The sequence below is a fragment of the Bos javanicus genome, chromosome 10 (genome assembly GCF_032452875.1).
Source record: "Bos javanicus breed banteng chromosome 10, ARS-OSU_banteng_1.0, whole genome shotgun sequence".
NCBI classification, from domain to species: domain Eukaryota; kingdom Metazoa; phylum Chordata; class Mammalia; order Artiodactyla; family Bovidae; genus Bos; species Bos javanicus.
Window position 1 is genome coordinate 18,808,030 of NC_083877.1, and position 21,513 is coordinate 18,829,542.

The following is a 21,513-nucleotide window of genomic DNA, read 5'->3' on the forward strand; positions in this document are numbered from 1 at the left end:
ACCAGAAAAAACTCCACTTGGTTCTGATATATTATCCTTTTGCATATCTCGCTGGACTTAGTTTGCTAATATTTGTTTAAATATTAGCAAACTGAAAATTTTCTAAACAAATATTAGAAAACTGAAAATTCCCACTTCTAATAATGTTCTTCACAGATTTAGGTTATCTTGGCTCCCCAAAATATGTTTAGAATTGTCCCCTTTTATCTATTCCACATAAAAATTTATGTTAAACTGAAAATACTTTCACCATTTATGTCAAACTGAAAATACTTCTCTCACCATTGGCAGAATTCATCAATGGTGCCATTTTGGCTTACAATGTCCTTTACGGAAAGAATTTAATTACATATTCAATTTCTTTAACAGTTACGTAATTTTTTTGGGGGGTTGAGCTGGGTCTTCATTGCTGCACACAGGCTTTCTCTAGTTGCAGCAAGTGGGAGCTACTCTCTAGTTGCTGCGTGTAGGCTTCTCATTGAGGTGGCTTCTCTTACTGCAGACCGTGGGCTCCAAGTGCCCAGGTTCACTAGTTGTGGCACACGGGCTTAGTTGCTCCATGACATGCAGGATCTTCCTGGACCAGGGATGCAACCTATGTCCCCTGCATTGGCAGGTGGCTTCTCAACCAAAGGATGGCAAGGGAAGTTCCAATAGTTAAAAGATTTGAACTTTTGTTTTATCTGTGTCAACACAGTTTTGAAAAGTTTTTTCTCATATTATTTGATAAGTCTACTTATGGACATAAAGTTGTTTAGTGTATTCTGTAACTTTTTAATATGTATAGGATATACAATGATATAGTCTTTATCATTGGAATTCTGGCTATTTATATCCCTGTCTTTATATGTCTCTGTCTCTTTCCCAGTAATTTCTTGAGGCTTTTATAAATGTTATTGGTCATTTCAAAGTATTACTTACGTTTCACAGCTTATGATTTTTGTTGATCCCTTCCCATAATATATTTGTTTTCATTTTTATTTATTCTATTATTTCCTTTTGCTTAGGTTTCTGAGCATTTTCAAATGTGTTAAATCATTGCTCTTCAATCCTAAAATGTTCTGACAGCTATAAAATTTTCCTCTAGTTAAATCATTAGTCAAATTTCTTCAGTGACTAAAGTACATCTTTAGACACAAGTTTTAATATTTAACATATTAGGTTCAATATGTTCTCTAATTTTTTCAATTTCTAAGCTATTTAGAAATTTCTTAACTTTTAATCATAAAGTATTTTCTAGTTATCTTTTTGTTGTTGGTTTCTGATATAACTTTACTATGGTTTTGAGATCTGTGTGATTTCAATACTGTGAAATTTCCAAGGCACTTTCAGGAGTCTTCTCTATCATCGCAGTTCAAAGGCGTCAATTCTTTGGTGTTTTGCATTCTTTATGGTCCAGCTCTCAAAACCGTACGTGACCACTGGGAAGATCACAGTGTTGACTATACAGACCTTTGTCAGCAGAGTAATGTCTCTGCTTTTCAACACACTGCTTAGGTTTGTCATCGCTTCCCTGCCAAGAAGCAACATCTTCTGATTTCATGGATGCAGTCACCATTCACAGTGATTTTAGAGCCCAAGAAGAGGAAATCTGTCACTACTTCCACCTTTTCCCTTCTATCTGTCCTACAGTATTGGGGCCAGATGCCATGATTTTAGTTTTTTATTAATATTTAGTCTTAAGTTGGCTTTTTCACTCTCCTCTTTCACCCTCATCAAGAGGCTCTTTGGTTCCTCTTCACTTTCTGCAGTTAGAGTGGTATCATCTGCATAAAATCTGAGGTTGTTGATGTTTCTCCTGCCAGTCTTGATTCCAGCTTGTAACTCATCCAGCATTTGCATTCTTAGGGCTTCTCAACGTGTGTATATTGGATTTTTTTGTTTTTTGTTTTAATTTTGGAAAATTATCAGCCATTGTTTCTTCAAATATAGCTTCAATCCTATTCTCTCACTTTCACATATGTTTTTCCAGAATTCCTGTTACACATATGTTAGATCTTTTCACTATGTCCCATATGCCTCTTACAATATTTGTATTTTCCGCCTTTATTCATCAAGCTGGTATTTCTTCTGATCTATCTTCCAAAGCACTAATTTTCTCTTAAGTTATATCTCATTGTGAAAAATTAATATTATGTTCTTCATTTCACCTACTTTTTAGTCCTAGATTTTCCTAAATTTAGGATTTTTTTTTAAGTTTGCTGTTCTTTAATAGAATTATCACTTTAAAAAATTTCTTGAAGCCATTGTTAAAGTTCATGTTTGATAAGATCATTATCTGAATCCCCTATGGTAGTCTACTGTCTCACTTCTCTTGGTTTTTTCTCTTGTTGGTTTCCTTCCTTGTATGTCTTAAACATCTCAGTTAAAAACCTGAATGCTCGCACGTGAAAAAGTGCAGAGATAACTTTAGTAATGAGATGATCTCTTTCTCCATCAGAGACTGAATTTGCTCTTAGCAGGTGGCTAAGAACACTGGAAATTCTACACTGTTTTAACCCAATCAGGAACTGAAATTATTTTAAACTGAGCTTTAGCCCCTATAATGCCTGCCTGCTCTATTTCTGCTTTGGTGGTTGGCTTAGTCGCTGAGTCATGTCTGACTCTTGTGACCCCACAGACTGTAGCCTGACAGGCTCCTCTGTCCATGGGATTTCCCAGACAAGAATACTGGAGTGGGCTGCCATTTCCTTCTCCAGGGGATCTTCCTGACCCAGGGATTGAGCCTGGGTCTCCTGTATGGCAGGTGGATTCTTTACTGACTAAGCCACTGGAAAAGCCCTATTTCTGCATTACCTTTATTATAAGATATAACCCTTTAAGGTCTTCAAGCCTCTGGGACTTGCCGAGGAGCTCCTCTTTTGTTCTTTAATCTGGACAAAATCCTTTTTGGAAGCCTTCTACCAGAAAAGAAATGTCTCTAGCAACAAAGCATTTCCTGAATGCTGAGTTCATCTCCCTAGATTTCATGCTTGCGTATCTGAGCCCTGTAAAGCTTCACTTATTTGAAGGTACTCCAATGCTTTCAATTATGTTTTGTTCAGTTGTTTTATTTTTTAGATGTTCTGTAAGGCAAGTTTGGTCAAAATTTCCTAGTCTGATATCCCCAGAAGAGGAACAGACAAAAGAACAACTCACTAGATTATGAACTCAATAATAAGATTCTTCAATTCTAAACTGTTTATCTTCAATGCCTAACAGTGCCTGAAATATAACTGACTCCCTTCAATACATCTTCCACAGTGCCAATTCAAATGTTTGCTGCTACTGCTGCTGCTAAGTCGCTTCAGTCGTGTCCGACTCTGTGCGACCCCATGGTCGGCAGCCCACCAGGCTTCCCCGTCCCTGGGATTCTCCAGGCAAGAACACTGGAGTGGGTTGCCATTTCCTTCTCCAATGCATGAAAGTGAAAAGTGAAAATGAAGTTGTTCAGTCATGTCCGACTCTAGCAACCCCACGGACTGCAGCCCACCAGGCTCCTCCGTCCATGGGATTTTCCAGGCAAGAGTACTGGAGTGGGGTGCCATTGCCTTCTCTGAAATGTTTGCTACACATACTTCAAATAGCTCCCCATTCTCTAACAGAAAAATTCTAATCTTCTCTGAACAACTATCTGATTGAGACTATCTCATCAAACTTATCTCCTTTCCTGCCCACATCCTTATATCCTGTATTTTTGCTACACTGAATCATTTCCAGTTCATCAAAAGTGCTCTGCTATTTTATGCCTCACAGTTTTAAAGATATTGTTATCTTTGTTTAAAATATCTTTTCCCCATTGACAGTCTGGTGAGCTCAACTTTCTATTCAAAACTCTATTTCAGAATCACTCTATTCCTAGGAAATCTCTGCAGACTTTCAACAAATTCTAATAAATTTCATCCTTTCTATCACTACTTTACCTTATATTTGATTTTAGTACCTATCATCCTGCATGGCATTTATTACATATTTCTCCCATCTTAAATGCAAATGTATTAATTTTGGGCAATAATTAGAAGTGAACTTCAGTAATTAAAATTATCAAAATGTTTCCTCCCAAAGCATCTTTGGTATATTTTTATTTCTATCGCTTAATGGTAAGCACTACATGTTAGGTGATATTATAAAAAATAATACTATCTTTTAACAGTGGTGCTTAAACAGTTGTGCTTAAAGCCAAGATAGAGCAAGCCCCAATGACAGGAAACTGTTGTGATTTTCTGTTCATTTCTTTTCTTCATTATTTCCTTTCAGTTGAGTGTGAACCCAGCTTCTATTTATGTCTTCAAACTTAACTTCTGGGCCATAAACTCAACTTGTTACTAAATTTAAATCTGGCTTAGAAAAAGAATCCACACTTTCAACCCTGCAGTTACCCTAAGAATTCTCATGTAAACTGATGGCTTACTCTTTCTATCCTAATTCAATCAATTTGACCATCTCATAAAAGATATGTAGTTACTCAATTTGGTCTCTCTACACTGTCCTATCTCTTTGTATCCACATTCTAAGCTGATTTAAGATTCTATTAATAAGCTCCTCTATCCCATCCTTGAACTAAGAGATCAAAGGAATCAAACAAGCATACTTAATATGACACACTGTGACCAAGGCCACAAAAGCAATTAAAAATCAAAAACATCAACAAAAATCAAATCAAACCCATAGATCTTTTCATTCAAAGGTTCCATCAAATAAGCACATATTACTGATTCTACTTAAGGCCTTTTAATTAAAACAGAAAACCCTGTGTGATAAGGCCCAAAAAACTATGCTCTCATCTGTCATTTGCTTACACTAATATGAAGATAATAATATCTTTATTGAAATCAACATTTAAAATACTTATCATGACTATGACTCAAAAAATTTATGTGGTGTATATGAAGGTACAGGTTGGGGTTCAGGGAATGGGGAAGGGGTAAGTGAACACACATTCACATCCTCACACATGTGTGTGCTCAGTCACTCAGTTGTGTCCGACTCTTTGTGAACCCATGGACTGTAACCCGTCAGGCTCCTCTGTCCTTGGGATTTTCAAGGCAGGAATACTAGAGTGGATTGCCATTTCCTCCTCCCGGGGATCTTCCCAACCCAGGTATTGAACCCACATCTCCTGCATTGGCAGGCGGATGCTTTACCACCAAGCCACCTGGGAAGCCCATTTAGGTACTCACTTGCTCCAATTTAAAGATATGCTGATTAAAGTAGTGTTGTAAACGTTCATTAGCAAAATTAATACAGAACTGTTCAAAGCTATTATTTTCATAATCTTCAAACCCAAAAATATCAAGAACACCAATGGACAAAGTCTGTGAAAAACAAGAAAGAAATTATGGTTAAAAAATGATGCTTAAATTTATTTCATGAACTTATATTTCACTATATAAGTAACAAAATGTTCAAAGTTCTTCAATAGCAGTAGATGAAAACTTGAGGGGACCCAGTGGTCAACCAAAATATACTACAAATAAAAAAATTTTAGTTCTCTTTATCTTCATCATTTTATCTTAGTTATAAAAATATACCCAAGGTTTTAACACATGTAATTCATAGATTACTTCACAGAAATGTACAAAGCAGAGTTAAAGACTTGTTACCTCAATACCACAAATCTCTAAAACCCCAGAGACAAGGGAAGGGGGGGGAAAAAAAAAGGCTATTGGAAAGTCAGAAGGTTAGTAAAGTAAAGCTAGGTTAATCCTGGGTATGCCTGGTTCTACCAAAGGATCATGCAAATTTTCCTAGTTTGACTTCTCTATCCCAATAAAATTCTGCTTTAAGATAAGCTAACAAGCATATTTCTTGTCTTACACAGGCTAGAAATGAAACTGGATATCAAACATTGAAAATTTTTTTATCAAAAGAAGTCATACAAGATTTATGACAGTAACTTAAAAAAAAATTTATGACATTAAACAGTTCTAAAAAGATTACAGCAAACCACTTCATCATCCTCAATTTCTGCTCCCTAAAGTCAAAAACACTCAAATCTTTTCAGTTGCTTGGTACACAATAGTATAATATAGTAAAAAGTGTTTATTCTTCTATTTCTTGATATTTCACTTCCAGAAACAATCTTCTAACTTCTTGCTAAGGATGATGAATATTCAGTTCTAACACCCCAAACCATTATTCTTCCCACACCCCATCTCATGCTTAAAATAGAGTTGTATGACAGTTGTGATTAAATGAAACAATTTTTCTCCACTGGTGCTGAAAGATACTGGGCAGACTGATATAATGAGCGATAAATAGCAAGAGACTGTTAAAAGTCTCCATTAAGAGTATTTTGTTTGATTACTTCTGCTGACTAATTCTATGCTATGCTATGCTAAGACACTTCAGTCGTGTCCGACTCTGTGTGACCCCATAGATGGCAGCCCACCAGGCTTCCCCGTCCCTGGGATTCTCCAGGCAAGAACACTGGAATGGGTTGCCATTTCCTTCTCCAATGCATGAAAGTGAAAAGAGAAAGTGAAGTCGCTCAGTCGTGTCTGACTCTTAGCGACCCCAAGGACTGCAGCCTACCAGGCTCCTCCGTCCATGGTATTTTCCAGGCAAGAGTACTGGAGTGGGGTGCCATTGCCTTCTCCGATTGACTAATTCTAAGCCCTTACAAAAAGCAGTGAAAATAATGACCTTCAAAAGAAATCAGTTTGGTAAATTAGATTAAAATTGAAATCAATTTCCTACTAGTGGACTTAAGGCATGACATGATCATATAAGAGCAATTGTATTAATAAATTTAAGATGGTAGGATTAAGTAGACATTAAGTAGACAAAGATGACATTGCTATTTGGCCTGAAAAGGTAGACTATTTCATAAAAGTTGTTGGAAAATAAAAATGGATTTGAAAAGATTAAAGGTAAATATCTAAAATCTACCATGTTTATAAATTCCAACAGGGGAAAAAACATAAACATAATTGTGAACACAAACATGAACATCGAAAATTAAATTCTGAAAGGATGAGAATAAACATTCATATTTTATAAACTTGGCCTAGACGAGCCCTTCCTATATAAGAAAAATCAACAAATAAAACCTAGGGCAATAAAGTAAAATAATGACAGATTTAACTGGGGACAAACCTTTAAAATATATAGGCTTAAAAACATAATACAAACAAATCTTAAAAGTTAAGAGAAAATATTTGCACTATATATCAGAAACTTTGTCTCTGCAATATCCAAAATGACTTGTAATAAAATGACAAATAAGATAAAAATAGCAAAAATATATAAAGAAATAATAAAGAAAAGAAATAGAGAAAACATGAGAAGATACTTGACTTTCATCTAACACTGAAACGATTCGTAATCCCCCTTATCAGATTAGCAAGATGAAAATACTGATAATATTCAACTGAGTTAAGTTACAGGGAAACAGGCACTTTCATTCATCACTAACGAGGTGTTGTCTTTTTTGAAAAGCCACTTAGCAGTAGCAACCAAACTTTTTAAATATATATGTATCCTTAAGTCCAACAATTTGAGGATTTTATCCTAGAGAAATTGGCACAAAGAATATCTGTTACATAATCATTTATAACAATAAAAAATGTATTTGAATGGGGTAATTTATGCTACATATGCATATTATATAGTTACAATATTAAAAATAATGAGGTCCAGATATATATCAAGACATAGCTAGGTTAAAAAAACACAAATCAGAAACAATACAGGCAGCATGATACTATTTTTACATTTAAAAGCAATTCTGTACAGGTACATCTACAGGAACGTAAGGACATAGAGTAAAAGCTCTGACACACAGAAAGAACGGTTTCCCTGAATAGGGTCACAGAAACAGTATTAAGGAGAAAAATAGCAGGAAATACTATAAGGTGATACTTATTGCTATATATAATTCTGTGTTTTTAAATGTCATGTATTAACCATTTTATTAAAACAGCTTTTCAGGAAAACTATATTAGAGTCCAACATATGTCTACCTTGGTATTTTGCTCCAAATCTTTACTATTCATAAGTGCATGATTAATCCGAAAAACGATCCAGTCAAACAGGGCACTATATAAAGACTTAGCCATAGAGTTCCTCACTGTCACAGCCTAGGGGGAAAAAAAAAGTTAGGAATCCAAGTGAAATTGGCAACAATCTGGAAAAAAAAAAAAAGCTTATTATCTTGAAATAGAAATTAATTTTTATCTCAATATAAATAATTTATAATTGAAGTTTTCTATATATACTCATTAATTTAATCAAACTCAGGAAATCCAGGGTAAAACTGCCATGAAAGATTAAAAAAGCAGAATGTAGGTCACTCAATTCAAAATAGTTTTACTAAAAATTGGGGTATATATTTCATCTAGTAAAGAAAGTAGAATAAGAAGTTTATTAACAAATGAACTTTGCCAGTTAAAGTGAGGAAGAATATTCCAGGCATAGGAATAAACCTGTTAGCAAACAGCTTTAGTTATCTGTGGAATCCTAGTCAGACACTTGAAACAATAGTAATATCACCACAATTACATTCCTAGTTGTCTTCAGCCTGTCATCCACAGTAACATCTAGAACTTCTTCCTCCCCAAACACTAACAATTCTTTCATTATGGAGTTATTGTGATTTGTTTTTTCCCCTCACCTCAAGCTTTCCCCAGTTTATGGAAACTCTGTATCTATACTCAGTTTTTGTGAAAACCCAAAACTGATCTAAAAAATGAAGAATATTAAAGAAAATTCAACTTTTGGAAGGCACTACAACCTAAAAAGAGGGTTGGGGAAGCACATGTCTTAGACAATTGAATACTATCACTTAAAAAAACAGATCCTAATAATTTACATATTTATTATTTAGGGACTTATTTTGATGTTTATATATTAGAGTAAGCACAGAGCATTGATTAAGAGCTCGACTATATTCCAATTTCAGTTTCTTACTTATTCTAACAATTTGAGATTTGTCAACTTGCTGAAACTCTTAGGCTACAATCTTTTCTTACAACTGTAATATGGAGACAATACTACAACTGACTACATATAAATGATGAATGAATTTCTGAATTTAAGTGAAAAAAAAGCTTCAAGTTGCTAGAACACACTATAACCTACATAGAAAAAGAGAAAACAGGTATCAAATTCTCTATCCAACAATTAAAACTTGAAAATAATTGGAAAATGTTTAGAAGTTCTGAGAGAAAAAATAATGTGGACCTAAAATTCTATTCTTAGGCAAGTGATGAACCAAGTATCTTTAAAATATCAAGAAAATCAATAGCAGAATATACAGAGAGAATAATCATTCTATGCTTCTAAGGGGTGGTTGGGGGGAATATGGGATTAAGAAAATCTGATTAAATTCAGCAAAAGCAAAATATTTTAAAACATAGAATAAGAAAACATGCTAGTTGCCATAATCAATATAAATGAGCTGAATTTTTCATTAAAGGACAACTTTTCATATCAAATTAAAAGATTCAGAGAAAATTCAAATATATGAATATGCTTTTTTGCACCATAATTCCCAATATTATACTTTTAGCCTCTTTTCTCTGAAATGCAGTCTTGTCATAGCTTGACCTCAAACAGCTCTCTGCTGCTGCTGCCAAGTTGCTTCAGTTGTGTCCAACTCTGTGCGACCCCAGAGACAGCAGCCCATCAGGCTCCCCCGTCCCTGGGATTCTCCAGGCAAGAACACTGGAGTGGGTTGCCATTTCCTTCTCCAATGCATGAAAGTGAAAAGTGAAAGTGAAGTCGCTCAGTCGTGTACGACTCTTAGCCCAAATACCAATTAATTATTTTCCCACTCAAACAAGATCTTGTTTAGTGTTTCCTGTCTCACTGAATGTTACCAATATTCTTATAGTTGTAGGTACCACAAAATCAGGATTCATGCCTGATGTCTCCTTCTTCCTCCCTGATTCCCACTAAGAACTCATTGCCAAATCTTGTTGACTTAATCTTCTAAATTTTTAAATACACCCATTTCTCCCTATCAGAATGTCACCTTTCTAGATACAGCAGCAAGCATCTTTCTTCTCAGGAGTAGTAACTACTACAGCCTCCAAACTCATCTTTGCACATTTACTCTTGCCCTCTGTGTTAGAATCCTAAGATGGTTCCCAAGACTCCCATCACTGAGTATACATGCTCTCTAAATCCCCTCCCTCTCTAAATCCCCTCACAATTAGTGACAAAAAGACTGTAAAGATGATGGATTTCACTCCTATAACTATCTTATGTTATATGACAATGGTGAAGGGATTTTAAATATATAATTATGGCCCCAAATCAGCTGAAATTTTTAGTCAACCCAAGAGATACTGTCCCAGGTAGAGGTGGCTTACTAGGGAGTCAGCGCATGCATCAGAGGTTCTCATGTTGGACCTGAAGAAGTAAACTGCTGTGTTGTGTACAGGACCACATGATAGGAAATGCCAAGTACACTCCAGCTGCTGAGAATGGCCCCTGACAGCAAACAAGAAATTATGGACCTCAGTCCTACAAGGAAGTGAATCCTGCCAACAAATTGTGAACCTGAAAGAGGATGTTGAGTCAGATTAAAGAAGAGCCACCAAGAATATCTTGACTTCAGCCTGGTAAAACCCTGAGCAGAGGACCCAGCTAACCCAGCCCCAGATCCACAGAAACTTTCTGATAATAACTTTGTGTTGTATTAAGTCACTAAAGCTTGTTACACAGCTACAGGAAACTAACACATTCTCCTCCAACTGATTGTTCACATTGCTGTCAGACTGTCCTAAAAAAAAAAAAAAACCTCTAAGGCAACTTTTTTGCTTAAAACACTTCTTTCCATTGCTCTTCAGATACAATACTAAAATCCTTAAGGACTGCTCTTCATTTTACCCATAATGCCTAGTACAATTCTAGGCACAAAAAGCTTTTTCAAATATTTACTAAATAAATAAATATACCAAACAAACATGCTCAGTCCCTCAATCATGTCTGACTCTTTGCAGCCCCAAGGGATGCAGCCCACAGGCTCCTCTGCCCATGGATTCTTCCAGGCAAGAATACTGGACTGAGGTACCATTTCCTACTCCAGTGGATCTTCCAGACCAAACAAACATAAACCAAAATAAAACAGGGGCAACAAAAATAATCTCAGAAAGCTGAATTTAAAGTTAAAAGATCAAATAACATAACAAATATTTAATCATCAAAAAAGTTGAGAAAGAAAATATAAAAGCATTGATTTATGTAAAAGAAGAGCAAAACTCTTAAATGGTTTGACTTTTTCTGTGGTCTACAAAGGTGCTCTCAAAGTTGGCAACTATAAAATATGACATAAGATACCTGAATAATGAAGAAACATGGACTTACAGGTACAATCAGGAGAGACCCAAAAAATATGGGATAAATGGATCAACGTCTGCCTAGAAAGCATTCTCTACACTTAAATTACTATTTTCCCACCTCTGTGTCTTCTAGTCTCATATTCTTATCCTATCTTTATAATAATCATCACTATGATTTCTCATCATTTTTGTAAAATTTCACCATAAAGTAGTAGACCTTTCAATAATTTTCCTACTCCTATATACTACCAGTATTCTTGGGCTTCCCTTGTGGCTGAGCTGGTAAAGAATCCACCTGCAATGTGGGAGACCTGGGTATGATCCCTGGGAAGGGAAGATCCCCTGGAGGAGGGAAAGGCTACCCACTTCAGTATTCTGGCCTGGAGAATTCCATGGACTGCATAGTCCATGGGGTCACAAAGAGTCGGACACAACTGAGCGACTTTCACTTCACTTCACTTTCATATACTTGAGTGGTAAAACAGTAATATTGGCTCCCTGTAGCAATAAAACTTTAATGGAAGCCTTACTATACAGATGATATTTAAAGCCATGGGACTGAGTGAGACAACTGAGATAAAAAGTATACAGAAGGAAAGACAAAGACTGTCCTACGGAACCCCATCCTTTATCAACAGAATCAGGAAGAAGAAAAAACAAACAAACAAAAAGAACTGCAAAGGAGTGGCCAACAATGAAAAAGTAACCCAAGAGTATGATGTGCCAGGAGATATGATGCGCTCAAGAAGGAAAAATCATTTGTGTCAAATACTGCTACCTACCTATATAAATCAATTGAAAATTAAAAATGGTGATGAGATTAAGATCATTAGAGAAAAATGTAAGCATACTGTTTTAAGTCACATTCAACTTTAAAAGTTTCCAAGTTGATAGAAAATTCATAATCAAGTTTCAAGAGCCCAGAAAATATTTCAATCAACACTACTGTCATTTTCATTCTATTAAGAGCAAGAATATAAACCTAAACTTCAAAAAGCACTTAGAGCTCCCTGATTTCAAAGAAAATCTATTCATACCTCTGCCAATTTGTATGGTAAAATAAGCTTTTCTCCCACTGTCACAGTCTTCCTTGTAACTAGTGCTTCGAATAGCATCTCTTCTTTAACCTATAAAGCAGAAAAGTAAATTCAATATAAGATTTATAACAATGGTTGAATTACTTATTGAAATGTCAAACAGAAAAAAATAATGAGAAAAGCAAATATGCAACAGAGAAAAAACAAAAAGACAATACACTGGGCAATTTAGTTTCTGGTCAAAGTGGAATTTAAGTGTCCCACTCACCCTTCTTCCCCACAGAAAAGACATAAAGGGTAAATAAGACAGTTTGGTCTTTTTAAAGTTTTCTTTCTGATCATAATAGAGAAACATGTTTCACTGTGCAGAGTATGAAAAATATACATTAGCACAAAAAATATTTTAAGACAGTCAGTCATAATCCCACAACCCGGATACAAGGACTAAAAAACGACAATACTTTTTTTTCTTAATTCTTATTTATTAACTAAATTTATCTGGCTGCACCAAGTCTAAGTTGTGGCATATGGGATCTGAGCTCCCTGACCAGTAATCAAAGCCAGGTCACCTGCTTTGGGAGCGTGGAGTCTTAGCCACTGGACCACCAGGGACAGCACAACAATACTTCTTGAATTCCAAGAACATTACAATGGATAGTTACTGATGTTTCAGATGTTTATTCTCACTTACAGATGTTAAACTTCAAAATAAAGCTGATGCTTCCTTTATTCTTACTCTCTCTACCGAAGCCAAAATAATCATGAATTTCTCGTGTATCACTTCAGTTCATGTTTTTATACTTATAAAACAATAGTGAGTCATTACCCTGCCACCAGCAAACTCATGACAAGTCAATCATGTTTTAAAATAAGATTACACCATAAAGAAAATAAACCTTCTTTTGGAGCATCCATTGCTGAATCTTCAAATTCCAAACAACAGAAACATATTGAGGCAAATTAACTTCAAAGATGAATAGCCAAAGTTTAAATATAAAAACCTCAACCTTTCAGATATATTTTAAATTTCAAGAATCAAATTATCAATAATGCAGATTACATAAGCTGAATAGCCAAAGTTTAAATATAAAAACCTCAACCTTTCAGATATATTTAAAATATTTCAAGAATCAAATTATCAATAATGCAGATTACACAAAATGACAAAACTAAGAAAAAACATAATAAAAAAAAAAACTGTAATATTCTGAGGAGTATTTCTTCATGCAAGCAATTATTATTAAAACTGAACATCGGAAAATGAATGACCTATGCAACAGATGTAAGATGTTTTTAAAGGAACAAACAAATGTAAATTGGCAACAACATGGGCAAAGGTGACTTCCATACCCTTATATAAATTGGTATAATCACTATCGACAGTAATATGTCAGTAACAATAAAGCTCAATATGTGTACATACCATAGACAAGATTTTTCCCCTTGAATTATATCCTAGAATAATTCTCACACATGTTAACAAGGATACATGTACAAGGCCTATCATACTACTATCTATAAATGGAAAATTACAAATAACCTCACTCCCCACTAAAAAAGAAAAATTATGTTTTATTCATATAAGAGAATTTTATACAACAGCTCAAAGAAGAATCTAGAATATATAAGCCAACACTGAAAAATCTTAAAAACAAAATATGAAGTCAAAAAGTCAAGTTTTAGAATGATACATACAGTATAACACATATAAAGTGTGAAAACATTCAGAACAAAACTATATATTCTTCATGGACACATCTATCTATTTTGAAAATATAAAAATAAGAATGGGAATGATAAAAACTAAATTCAACTAGGGGAGGTGATGGAATTTCAGCTGAGCTATTTCAAGTCCTAAAAGATGATGCTGTTAAAGTGCAACACTCAATGTGCCGGCAAATTTGGAAAACTCAGCAGTGGCCACAGGACTGGAAAAGGTCAGTTTTCATTCCAATCCCAAAGAAAGGCAATGCCAAAAAATGTTCAAACTATGATACAGTTGTGCTCATTTCACATGCTAGCAAGGTAATGCTCAAAATCCTTCAAGCTAGGTTTCAACAGTATGTGAACCAAGAAATTCCAGCTGTACAAGCTGGATTTAGAAAACACAGAGGAACCAGAGAGCAAATTGCCAACATCTACTGGATCATAGAAAAAGCAAGAAATTACAGAAAAAACAACTACTTCATTGACTACACTAAAGCCTTTGACTACACTGATCACAACAAACTGGAAAATTAAGACCTTAAAGAGATGGAAATACCTGCCTTCTGTGTGCAGGTCAAGAAGAAACAGTTAGAACTGGACACAGAACAATGGACTGGCTCAAAATTAGGAAAGGAGTACGTCAAGGCTGTATTGGGTCACCCTGTTTATTTAACTTATATAGACAGTACATCATGCAAAATGCCAAGCTGGATGAAGCACAAGCTAGAATCAAGATTGCCAGGAGAAATATCAATAACCTCAGATATGCAGATGACACTACCCTAAGGGCAGAAAGCGAAGAGGAACTAAAGAGCCTCTTTATGAAAGTAAAAGAGGAGAGTGAAAAAGCTGGCTTAAAACTCAACATTCAAAAAAATAAGATCATGACATTTGGTCCAACCACTTCATGGTAAATAGATAGGGAAAAAATTGAAACAGTGACAGATTTTATTTTCTTGGGCTTTGAAATCACTGCAACAGTGACTGCGGTCATGAAATTACAAGATCTTGCTCCTTGGGAGAAAGTTTTGATGAACTTAGATAGCGTATTAAAAAGCAAGGACATCACTTTGCTGACAAAGGTCTGTATAGCCAAAGCTATGGTTTTTCCATTAGTCATGTACGGACATGAGAGTTAGACTATAAAGAAGGCCGAGCACCAAAGAGTCGATGCTTTCAAACCGTGGTGCTGGAGAAGATGATTCTAAGTCCCTTGGACAGCAAGGAGATCAAATCAGTCAATCCTAAAGGAAATCAACCCTGAATATTCAGAAGAATTGATGCTTTTGAACTGTGGTGTTGGAGAAGACTCTTGAGAGTCCCTTTGACTGCAAGGAGATACAACCAGTCCATCCTAAAGGAGACCAGTCCTGGGTGTTCATTGGAGTTGATGGAGTTGATGCTGAAACTCCAATATTTTGGCCACCTGATGCAGAGAGCTGACTCATTTGAAAAGACCCTGATGCTGGGAAAAATGGAGGGTGGGAGGAGAATGGGATGACAGAGGATGAGATAGTTACATGGCATTGCCAACACAATGGACATAGGTTTGGGTGGACTCTGGAAGTTGGTGATGGACAGGAAAGCCTGGAGTGCTGCAGTTCATGGGGTTGCAAATAGTCAGGCATGACTGAGTGAATGAACTGAACTGATTCATTGGAAGGACTGATGCTGAAGCTGAAACTCCAATACTTTAGCTACCTGATGAGCAGAGCCGACTCACTGGAAAAGACCCTGATGCTGGGAAACATTGAGGGCAGGAGGAGAAGGGGACGACAGAGGATGAAATGGTTGGATGGCATCACCCACTCAATGGACATGAGTTTGAGCAAACTCTGGGAGATAGAGAAGGATAGGGAGGCCTGGCGTGCTGTAGTCCATGGGGTGGCAGAGTTGGACATGACTGAGCAACTGAACAACAACAACAAATTCAAGGCAGAAGGTACAAACTTCAAGATACAATATAAAGGTCACACGTCATGGGAATGGAACGCACAACATGGTAACAACAGTTAATAAAAATTGTATTCCATATTTAAAAGTTGCTAAAAAAGGTCTTAGAAATCCAAATCACAAGAAAACAAACTTTTTGTAACTATGTATCCTGAAAGATGTTGATTAGACTTACTATGATCATTTTGAAATATATTGTATTTTGTATATTTGAAATATATTGTATTATGTTTAACAGCTGGAACTACTGTTGTATCTCAATTATAACTCAATGAAAAATAAGAAATTGTAGGGAAATCATTAAAAAAAAGAAAATCTCAACACTGACTATATAGCTGAGACTAAAAACCAACTTATTTATTTTTAGATGTTTTAATAACATTGTGAATTTTAAAAAAAAATTTTGGGAGTATGGATGATTTGTAGTGTTGTGTCAGTTTCGAGTGTGCGGAAAGGTGAATCCATTGTAAATATACGTGCATGCCTGCTCAGTTGTGTCTGACACTTTGCAACTCCATGAACTGCAGCCCATCAGTTCCTCTGTCCATGGAATTTTTCAGGCAAGAATACTGGAGTGGGTTGCCATTTCTGACTCCAAGGGATCTTCCCAACTGGGTGATCAAAACCGCGTCTTCTGCACTGGCAGACAGATTCTTTACCACTGTGCCACATGCAAAGCCATATTTTTATATATATATCCACCTTTTTTTTAAAGATTCTTTTCCCATATAGGCCATCACAGAGTACTGAGTAGGGTTCCCTGTGCTATACAGTAATTTCCTAATTATTATGAATATTTTTACAAACATAGCCCTTAGCTTTTAGATAACTGGGATTTTATTTTAGAATTTGTTTTAAAAGAATTGGGAAGGAACAGAGGTGAAGATACAGATGAAAAGAGACAGGCCACATTAATAAGTGGTGAAGCTTAACAATGGGTACTTGGGGATCTCTCCACTTTTGACCGCATTTAAAATTTCAATTAATAAAAACTTGGAAAAAAACTAAATTCATAGTAGTATTTATACTTCTGCTGGGCAAAGTACACAGTGGACTTCAATTACATGTAATATTTTATTATTTGGATAATATTTTGAGTCTACAGGTATTTATTTTACCTTTTTCATATATATTCTAAAAAATATTTCATATTTTAACAGAAAAGAGAAAATATGATAAAAATATAAATCAATACATACAGGTATATAAGAAATGAAAGACAAATTATGTATCAGAAGAAAACATGAGTAGAAAGAACATTAAGAAACATGAATAGAAAGCTAACATCATAGAGAAAAATAATTTAAACATTAACAAAGTATTCACAATGAATACAAAAGTAGTATGCTTTAAACATTTAATCAACAAATTATTTCTCAGAAAAACACAAATCATCAAAATTAACTCAAACCAGATTTTAAAATCCTGAAAAATCAGTCAACATAAAACTAATTGGAGGAACATTAAATACCATTGGTCATAGGGTTGATATTATTCATATCTTTAACAAACATATTATTCTTGCTAATGATTCTTCTATTAAATGCAGAAAAAAGATTTTAAAGAATGAAAAACTACCCAATTCATTTTAAGGAGCTGATTTAATGCTGGCACTAAAACTTGACAATGATCATACACAAGTCTACACACATAACATAATCACATAAAATACACTAATCTTATTTGGAATTAATAAGCAACCTAAGAAAATATTACTGAATTCAAATTTTAATCAGCTACCTTTATAATTTTCCAAATAGTCTTTAAATTTTATTGGACTTCCCTGGTGGCAGTGCTTAAGAATCTGCCTGTCAATGCAGGGGACATGGGTTCGACCTCTAGTCTGGGAAGACCCCACATGCCATGAAGCAGCTAAGCCCACGTGCTACAACTACTGAGCCTGTCTGTACTCTAGAGCCTGAGAGCTGCAACTACTGAAGCCTGCTAGAGCCCGAGCTCCACAATAGAAGCCATCGCAATGAGAAGCCAGTGCACTACAATGAAGAGAGAAGCCCCCTCTCGCCACAACTAGAGAAAACCCAAATGCAGCAATGAAGACCCAGTGCAGAATAAATAAACTTCATGGGGGAATTCCCTGGCAGTCCAGTGGTCTGGACCCAGTGGTTTCACTGCCAAGGGCCAAGGTTCAATCCCTAGTTGGGAAGCTAAAATCCCACAAGCCTTAGGGACAAAAAAACTTTTTAAATAAGATAATGATAAATAAAAATAAGGTCTAACTATAGGCAGGACACTCTGGTAGGTGTTGTCAGATCTTGTCTAGCTCCTTAACTTTGAAGATATATCTTCTTTCTACTTATTATTAAAACTTCATTCCTCAAACCACTCCAAATTATAAAGAGGAACCACTCCAAATAAGAAGGAATTTAAGAAGCTTGAATTCAAAAGGTGAGATTTGCTATCAAATCACACTTAGTTGTTAGTCTAACTTTAACACTGGTAAGCCCAGTTTTCAGAATTGGATTCCCGCCCCCCACTCCTTTTTTTTACAAACACCTGAGTTCCTCTTTAAATTTCCTAAATTGCTCTCATTAGTCTCTCACCAAAAAAGAAATATTTCACTCGGACCAGAAGCCTTGGTACTTGCTGAATGCCTAAACTTCTAAGAAAGATTACGAGCCACGGTGCTCTGTATCACCACAATATGAAATGAACGACTAAAATATCACCTGGAAGTCCTGTCTGAAAGATCTATTTTCTGACCCTCATGACCTTCAAAATTACAGCTTTCAGATACCACACTCCACATTCTGGAACTCCTTTCTAATGAGTGAGTCTAGTTCCAATTCAAAGTACTCCCTCCTGCCTCTTCTACCAAGCTAACTCATTCCATCAAAGTTAATAAACAAACAGCAAGGTATGTACAAAATAATAAAACATTGTAAGCTTAGATAAATAAGCACATCCACAGATCTCAAAGAACACTGCCACTACCTTATAATGGAGACAAACTGGTAAACAATTAACTATGTTACAAAGCCAATAGTGAATTATGCTAAGGAGAAGCAAATTGTTCTATGCTGATGCAATCTGTTTAAACCATTTAATACAGTTAAAACAGATGAAGCAGTATATGAATCAAGATTTGAAAAATAAGTGATATTTTAACAGGAAAAACAAAAGGTTACTAATATGTATGGATGTAAGAGTTGGACTGTGAAGAAAGCTGAATGCCAAAGAATTGATGCTTTTCAACTGTGGTGTTGGAGAAGACTCCTGAGAGTCCCTTGGACTGCAAGGAGATCCAACCAGTCCATTCTAAAGGAGATCAGCCCTGGGATTTCTTTGGAGGGAATGATGATGAAGCTGAAACTCCAGTACTTTGGCCACCTCATGCGAAGAGTTGACTCACTGGAAAAGACTCTGATGCTGGGAGGGATTGGGGGCAGGAGGAGAAGGGGACGACAGAGGATGAGATGGCTGGATGGCATCACTGACTCGACGGACATTGAGTCTGGGTGAACTTCGGGAGTTGGTGATGGACAGGGAGGCCTGGCGTGCTGCGATTCATGGGGTCGCAAAGAGTCAGACACAACTGAGCGACTGAACTGAACTGAACTGAACTGAATAATTATAAAAAAAAAAAAAAAAAATTGGAAATAATTAACATGGTCTTCAATAGGTGGGCTTCCCTAATAGCTCTGCTGGTAAAGAATCCGCCTGCAATGCAGGAGACCCCTGTTCGATTCCTGGGTGGGGAAGATCTGCTGGAGAAGGGATAGGCTACCCACTCCAGTGTTCTTGGGCTTCCCTTGTGGCTCAGCTGGTAAAGAATCTGCCTGCAATGCAGGAGACCTGAGTTCGATCCCTGGGTTGGGAAGCTCACCTGGAGAAGGGAAAGGCTACTCACTCCAGTATTCTGGCCTGGAGAATTTCATGGACTGTAAAGTCTATGGGGTCGCAAAGAGTCAGACACGACTGAGCGACTTTCACTTTCACTTTCAATAGGTGAATGGACAGGCAAACTGTGATACATGCACATTATGGAATAATATTCAGCAATAAAAGAAATGAGCTATCAAGCTAGGAAAAGACACTGGATGAATCTTAAATGTATACTGCTAAGTGAAACAAGTAAGTCTGAAAACATGATATATTAATACTATATGAATCTATGTTACATTCTGAAAAAAGCAAACCTACAAAGCTAGTAAAAACATCAGTATTTTGTAGGGAGGGGTTGAATAGGTGACACACAGGGAAGTTTCAGGGCTGTGAAACTAAACTCTTTTGTAAGACACTGTAGTGGAGGATACACAACATTATGCACTTGGCACAATCCATGCATATACACATACCTAATCCATGAATCTTACTGTACATAAATTTTTAGCAAATCATTTACGATGCTGGAGGAATCTCAGGAAAGAATGCAGGCCACGACACGGAAACTATTTGACAAATATATGGAACAACCTCAGTGAAGAGGGAAGGAGGAAAACGTACTGACCTAAATAATCTTGGAAAGGAACGGCTACCCAATCTATTATTCTTTTCTGGAGACTCCCACGGACAGAGGAGCCTGGCAAGCCACAGTCCATGAGGTTGCAAAGAGTCGGACATGACTAAGCAACTAACACACACACACAGTTGACTTACAATGTTTCACGTATACAGCAAAGTGATTCAGTTTTATTTATATATATAAATACATACCCTTTTTCAAATTCCTTTCCATTATAGGTTATTATAAAATACTGAATACAGTTCCCTGTGCTATGCAGTAGGTCCTTATTGTTCATCTATTTTACATACAGTAGTATGTATCAGGTAATCCCAAATTCCTAATTCATCCCTCCCTCCCATTTTCCTTTATAGGTAACCATAAATTTGTTTTCTACATCTATGAGAGTATTCCTATTTTGTAACTAAATTCATTTGTATCATATGAGAGTCCCTTTGATAGCAAGGAGATCAAACCAGTCAATCTTAAGGGAAATCAACCCTGAATACTTGTTGGAAGGACTGATGTTGAAGCTGAAATTCCAGTACTCTGGTCATCTGTTGCAAACAGCTGACTCATTGCAAAAGTCCCTGATGCTGGGAAAGATTGAGAGCAAGAGAAGAGGGTGTCAGAAGATGAGATGATGGCTGGATGGCATCACTTCAAAAGGCATGAATTGGGCACACTTCAGGAGATGGTGAAGGACAGAGAGGCCTGGGGTGCTGGCCAAGAGGTCAAAAAGAGTTGGACATCTGAACGACTGAACAACAACATCATATTTTTATATTTCACATATAAGTGATACCATATAATATCCCTCCATCAGTTGCATAGTTTGGAAATATTTTCTCCTATTCCGTAGGTTGGCTTTCCATTTGTTTATAGTTTCCTTTGTTGTGTAGATCATGTTTATATAGACAGTCACATAAAAATATTTGGAGATATGTGAATATACTCAAGGTGAGTTTATACATACATATTTCCTGTTGTATTAGAGGAGAGGACCCATTAAAAACTACACCCATTTTAAGATGAGCAGTTAGCTGAGAAGACATGAGGAATCATAAGTCCAGGAAGAAAGAGTAAG

The 21,513-nt window shown here is 36.1% G+C and overlaps 1 protein-coding gene across 16 annotated transcripts in view; it reads right to left on the reverse strand.

Moving 5' to 3' along the window:
- Window positions 1–21,513, reverse strand: part of MYO9A (myosin IXA) — a 257,820-nt gene that overhangs the window by 147,434 nt on the left and 88,873 nt on the right. For 15 of the 16 annotated variants that reach the window (XM_061430254.1, XM_061430252.1, XM_061430257.1 and 12 more), the window contains 3 exons: window positions 12,305–12,394; window positions 7,944–8,060; window positions 5,160–5,294 (listed from right to left, as the gene is read on the reverse strand). In XM_061430254.1, the coding sequence (XP_061286238.1) occupies window positions 5,160–5,294; window positions 7,944–8,060; window positions 12,305–12,394 (342 nt within the window). Of the gene's footprint in view, window positions 1–5,159; window positions 5,295–7,943; window positions 8,108–12,304; window positions 12,395–21,513 lie in introns of those variants that run through there. The other variant, XM_061430256.1, reaches the window with a different exon arrangement.